Source organism: Apteryx rowi, unplaced genomic scaffold (genome assembly GCF_003343035.1).
Source record: "Apteryx rowi isolate R43461 unplaced genomic scaffold, aptRow1 scaffold_40, whole genome shotgun sequence".
Taxonomy (NCBI): domain Eukaryota; kingdom Metazoa; phylum Chordata; class Aves; order Apterygiformes; family Apterygidae; genus Apteryx; species Apteryx rowi.
The window spans coordinates 1,379,564-1,385,821 of record NW_020450530.1 but is presented as its reverse complement, the minus strand read 5'-3'; the positions used below and the strand labels follow the sequence as shown (position 1 = coordinate 1,385,821).

Below are 6,258 nucleotides of genomic sequence, written 5' to 3'. Positions count from 1 at the left end.
GGCTGAGGCGGCGGCGGCGGGGCCGGGCGGCGGGGGGCGGCGGGGGCGGCGGTGACCGGTGCGGCGGTCGCTCTTGCAGATGGCCCGCACGCAGAAGAACAAGGCCACGGCTCACCACCTGGGGCTGCTGAAGGCGCGCCTGGCCAAGCTGCGCCGGGAGCTCATCACCCCCAAGGGCGGCGGCGGCGGCGGCCCCGGCGAAGGTGTGTTGTCTCGCTGCCCTTCCTTCCCTCCCTCCTCCTCCTCCTCCTCCTCCTCCTCCCCGGGCCGGACTCCGTGGGCCTGTCCGGGGCTTCGGGGCGGCTTCTCGTTGGAAAGGAAAGGGAAGGGCTCGTGCGCTTTGGCTAGGATAACGCGCCGGTAGAAGTTTTGCGGGTTGTAAATGCAGGGACATCCAGCAGTAGCCTCCTGTTTTTAAACGAGACGGTGCAGATGGTGCAAGCTGCAGTGCTTAAAGTGACTGCTCCATCTACACCCACGTCGAGTATAGCCCACTGCGAAACCCTGCAGGCTACGCTTCGTTAGCAGGCACACGCACCAGCGCCTTACCGAGGCAAGGTGCTCCGAGACGATATAGATTCTCAGCTCTGTGGTTCGCGCTCTTGCCCTGCTGTCCAGGAAGCTTACCTGTCTTTCAGACAACAATACAAGTAGTGGCGGGACTGCTCTCCAGAATCTTAGAAGATAGAAAGTGTCCACCTTTAAATGATTATTTTTTACTCCTCATCTGCAGGTTTTGATGTTGCAAAGACAGGTGATGCCCGAATTGGGTTTGTGGGTTTTCCATCAGTGGGGAAATCTACTCTTCTAAGTAATCTTGCTGGTGTATACTCTGAAGTGGCAGCATATGAATTCACTACACTGACTACTGTACCTGGAGTCATTAGATACAAAGGAGCAAAAATACAGGTGAGATCTTTTTGTGTCCATTAGGATACGAGGTATGTGTGGATGTAATGATGTTATGCCTGAATAGTATGGTTTGACATTAGCAGGTTATAAGTAATACACAGAAATGCTGGAGAATGTATTGGAGATGTTTCCATGAGGTGCTGATTTTAACTCGTTTTTCACTTTGCAGTGAAAGGTGAAAATGGGGTTTATTTTCCCCTTGAAGAGAAATATTTTTCTCATGTGTTACTTTCTTTCCTCTGAAAAATAGCTTCTTGATCTCCCAGGAATAATAGAAGGTGCCAAGGATGGGAAAGGCAGAGGACGGCAAGTCATTGCAGGTGAGTGTATTAGGCCTTGGAGAAAGCACCAGACAACATCCTATTACTGGTTAAGTTAGTACAGCTTATGGAATGAATGATTGAATCACTATTTCTGATGTCTTGGAAAGATTGATTTATCGTATGCTGGAATTGAGCTGTCTGATGTGAAGCAGTAGCCATTTTCAGTTTGCTCTGTTTTCGGTTATGGCTTTATGCATTTGCTGAGTTTGTGCTGTGTGTTGACACTGCACTGAAAGTATGTTACTAATTTTAAAGGCAGATATGATCCCATATGAAACAAGGCTGCTGTCTTAATTTCTTTACTAAGTTTACCGTTACCATTTTGGGACCTGAACATAGACAGGAAAAAAGCTTTTTTCAGCCTGCCTGATCCTTATATCATGTAAAAGTCTCTCTGTCTGTCAGTGATGCTTGAACAACATCACAACTTCAGTCTTATTTTGAAATTAAAAAATACGAAAAGTACTGGTTTTCATGGGTTTAATGTTCTGGTCAGTCCACTGAGCCATCTTTGGTGTTGTTCTGTCTCAGTGCATGAGTGTAGTTTTTTGAGGGGTGGTTTTCTTTTTCTGATTCTTAGTTGCTCGAACCTGTAACCTCATTCTAATTGTTCTGGATGTGCTGAAACCCCTTGGGCACAAGAAAATTATTGAGAATGAACTGGAGGGATTTGGAATACGTCTGAATAGTAAGCCCCCCAATATTGGCTTCAAAAAAAAGGATAAAGGTGGCATTAACCTTACAGCCACGGTAAGTTGGAAGTTTTCTTTAACCAGAGTTAAAGAAAATAAATTGTTTGTAGAAAGACGCTTTTGCAGTGAATGGTATACTTGGGACCATTCCTCTGTTATGACTTTTGAAGTTGAACTGTTGCACTGTGCTGTAAGCAGCTACTTTCCTTGGAGGCAGCACCTGCGCTAAGAGCCTAACCACCTCCCCCCACAAATCTGAGGCTTGGTTGCTTTGCAGCGGTGACAGGTTGCAAGGCCAGAAGGAAGCATGTAAAACCTGATGCTAGCCAGATGGCAGTGGCGTTCTCCTAGAGAGCTCAGAGCTCCAGGCCCCGCACCCTGGACTGCTCTTCATTTTCCATTAAACGCTCATGGAAATGGGCAGACACCAAAATTCAGATTTCTGCTCTGGGATCAAGGTATCTAACATTTAGTTGTCTTGGTACTGAACTAGGAGATGTGCAAGTTTCTGTTGAACATAGTCTCAAAATGACTGGAAACTTTACTTTTGAGATAGCTGTTTGCAGCCATTGATGGTATTGATTTGAAGTAAAGCTGTTGTGATTTAAATCTTTTTCCCTCTCTACAAACTAACCATAGCAAAATCATAATCAAATCCAGTAACTTACAGTGCAGCTATTATTTCTAGTAACATATATACAGTGATTGGTAGGTGATAGCACTACTAATTGTAAAACCTGATTTGACTGTAGGCTCCACCATTCCTTGCTTAATACTATGTGTATGTTCAGTGTCCTCAGAGTGAGCTGGATACTGAAACAGTGAAGAGCATCTTAGCAGAATATAAAATTCACAATGCCGATGTCACGCTGCGCAGCGATGCCACTGCTGATGACCTAATTGACGTTGTTGAAGGAAACAGGTACTGTTGGGACCCTGGGTTTGGCATACTTGCAATTTATATTACAAGGAAAAGAATCACCTCTCAAGTCTGCTTCCCACAGAAGCTAAGGTAGTAATGTGATATCAGCAAATGCTGTTTAGCACCCTACTGTCCTTTTCAAAAATGATGCTATTCTTTTTCAGTGAAAGTGGCAATGTATTGCTGCTAGGCCGCTGTATCACTCTTTCCTTCTCTTTGCAGAGTTTACATCCCATGCATTTATGTCCTGAATAAAATTGACCAGATTTCCATTGAGGAACTAGATATTATTTACAAAGTACCCCACTGTGTACCAATATCTGCTCATCATCGCTGGAACTTTGATGATTTGCTAGAGAAGATTTGGGACTACTTGAAGCTAGTACGAATGTGAGTCCCAATTGCCGCCTTCTGTGGCGTTAAATGTAAGGCTGAGACTCAAGAATGGGTGAATGATGATTCTTGTACAATGGTTTTCTACTTTCTTAGAACTCTGCCTTTCAAGTGCTGATGTCTTTTGCCATTGCAATATGTTTAATCTGTAATCTGAGATCATCCTGCTCATCGGTTGTGTGATGGAGAGATAGAGTTCCCTAGCAGTCACAAGTACTACATTTTGAACTTCTTATAGGGGGATTAAGTGAGAACCTTGTGACACCAACTCCATAAATAAATAAAAACAAAACAAAACAAAAAAATGGATATCTAGTCAGATTTAGTGCAAAGATGTGAATTCCAGAGGTAGTCATCTTTTCACTCTGTCACAATTGACATTATGCATTCAGCTCTCTTAATAGTACTGAATTAAGTTCTTCAGCTAGCATTTCAGATATTTTACTATAAACTATTACAGGTTTACATCATAGCYATAAGTGGATCCAAATGCATTAATAATGAAATTATTAATATTCATGATACAGTAATTATAATCTTTTAAATTTGTACATATCTTCTTGCAACAGCATAATGTAAAATATACCATAAAGGAGATTTGGCATTTCTAGGTATCAGGGCTACAGATTTTGTCAGTTTTTCCCCTATGTAGGCAAGTTCAAAATTTCACAAGTTGGAACTATAAAACTGTAGCTGCTCTTTTCAATCAACTACTCCTATTTCCTCTTCCTTTCTTTCAAGCAGCATCAGAAAGTCTACCAGGGATAAATCTTTGCAGTTACAAGGGAGAATCTGTTGCAGCCATTGGCTACCCAGCTGTATTTTCAACTTAAGAGCAGCAAACAATTTACAGGATACCTGTTGTCACCACTGAAATAGTGGAACTTGGCACAAGCACTAGTGTGGTAGTGAAAATAACCTATGAAATTTCATGGTGGGTTAAAAAGGAACAGAGGGTTCCATTATTGACAACTGCTCAATCTGTGTTACAGCTACACAAAACCTAAAGGGCAGCTTCCGGACTACACCTCTCCTGTAGTACTACCTTACTGCAAGACTACAGTAGAGGATTTTTGCATGAAGATCCACAAAAATCTCATTAAAGACTTTAAATAGTAAGTACTATTGTAAAAGAATCCTTTCTAGAGTATAGGAAATAATCCACCTGTTGGTACATTCTCACTCTCCTGTAAGCTAGAAGGGAAAACAGGATTCAATTTTGATGTTGAATAGAAAAAATCTCCCCATGAAAATTTGAACTTGATACTTAAATTATTATATTTAATGTTTCTGTGCTCTTTACTGGCCCAATTTTCTCCATGGAAAAAATGTTTTTCTTTTAAACTTCAAAGTAGCATTGGGTACAGTATTATGGGCCATGTCCTATATATACAAGTATTTTTGAATGACTTCATACTTCATTTTGATCTGTTTGTACTCTAGTTCACACAGACCACTCATCCAGGTACTTGTAGAAGAACAAAAATAGCTCTTAAGCATTTCTTTCTGTATTAGGTTTGTGACAGAAATAGCTGTTGCTCTGCTGTCTGCTTATTACATTCTGTGCCTTTAACCGATTTTTCTTTTTCCTCCCCTTTCAGTGCACTGGTCTGGGGTTCATCTGTTAAACACAACCCTCAGAAGGTTGGCAAAGACCACACTCTTGAGGATGAGGATGTCATTCAGATTGTGAAGAAATAAAGTTGTTCTCACACTGTTTGCCACTGTGCCTGACTTCATCAAATTGTAAGTGGCAAAGAACAGGCCACTTTTATCAATCAATCAAACCTGTAGCAAGGGGATATTGCTTTTTATGGTAGTAACTTACTGCATGGAAAAAGTGATGTTTCTGGCCAACTTGTACTGTAGTATCCCATTCTGGCAGAACTTACAGATGAGAAACTCATGTTAAACAACTTTCACAAGGGCAAAATGCTATAAGGAAGCTTTAATGCCCATGATGATTTTCTGCTGCATGTGTATGTGCCTTTTTTCAAATTTGAAAGAGTTCACACATCTGGAATTACTTAGTTTTAATTTAGAACTAAAAATGAAAAGCAGAGGCCAGGGAACAATATCTTATAAGACAGTTCTTGTGGAACTAGTCCTCTCTGCCTTAGTCTGAGATGTTCCTGTGTGAATACATAAAGGCTATTAATAGTTCTGCAGTTGTGGAAAAGATGCTAGGTTCTGCTTGTTATGAGTAGTAACTTTGTGTATACTGTGGAAGGTAAACTAGATGCCTGTGTTGTGCTGTGTTAAAAACTTCTAGCCACAAAGCTTTCTTAAAAGAATTTCCTGCTTATCTGACTTCTCTGAACTTAGTTGCTCAGGAAAAGCAAGCTGCTCTTAAAGCAGCAGTGTTACTGTTCTGAGAAGTGAGTAGAGTTGAGCTTTCTGCTCAAGTTAAAGCAATATCAGATTCATTAGCCTCTAGCATTTGTCCTCCTAGAAAAAGGAAGTAGGGCTGTTTTGTATCAGATGCCTCCTCCAATTTCAGGAGTGGTACCTAAGCTATTTCAGACACTAATTTCAGCATTAAATCACTGCAACAGAAGCAGTATGTGACTGAGCATGGTAAACAAAGCTTTCAAACCTTGATTCTATTTCACTTCAAGTATTTTTCCATAATATTTATTCTAAGCTTAGAAGTAGAGTATATTCCCTGCCTACAGTCCTACTGGTTGGCTACTTACTATGGGTGGTGAAGGGGACTATCCAGCACTGGCACCAAAACTCACTATTTTCTTAATAACGTCTTCTCTAGGGTAGACTAGCACACCCTTCTATATACTTAACCATAGCCATCCAAGAACAACCTTTAGTTAAAGATACAGCTGGTACCTGATCAGCTGAGAGGGTGCAGCAGGGCCATGGCATGTCTTCAGGGAGGTCAGTTACCTCCTGGGAAGCAGACTAAGTGCTCACCTCTGCCCCAGGGAGCATAACCTCCCCCCCTTGAAGCTTTTTAGGTTCTAGCTTACACAGGCTTCCAGTATATCAAAATTATAGTTTT

General features: G+C 41.6%; 1 protein-coding gene across 1 annotated transcript; it reads left to right on the top strand.

Annotated features, from left to right (window-relative positions):
- The first annotated feature begins 2 nt into the window (after positions 1 to 2).
- DRG1 (developmentally regulated GTP binding protein 1) lies at positions 3 to 4,961 on the top strand. Its single transcript, XM_026075076.1, has 8 exons — positions 3 to 203; positions 734 to 909; positions 1,163 to 1,232; positions 1,816 to 1,985; positions 2,719 to 2,849; positions 3,072 to 3,239; positions 4,235 to 4,357; positions 4,844 to 4,961. The coding sequence occupies exons 1-8, from the start codon at positions 80 to 82 to the stop codon at positions 4,941 to 4,943; spliced, it is 1,062 nt and encodes a 353-aa protein (XP_025930861.1). The 5' UTR covers positions 3 to 79; the 3' UTR covers positions 4,944 to 4,961.
- Positions 4,962 to 6,258: the final 1,297 nt, after the last annotated feature.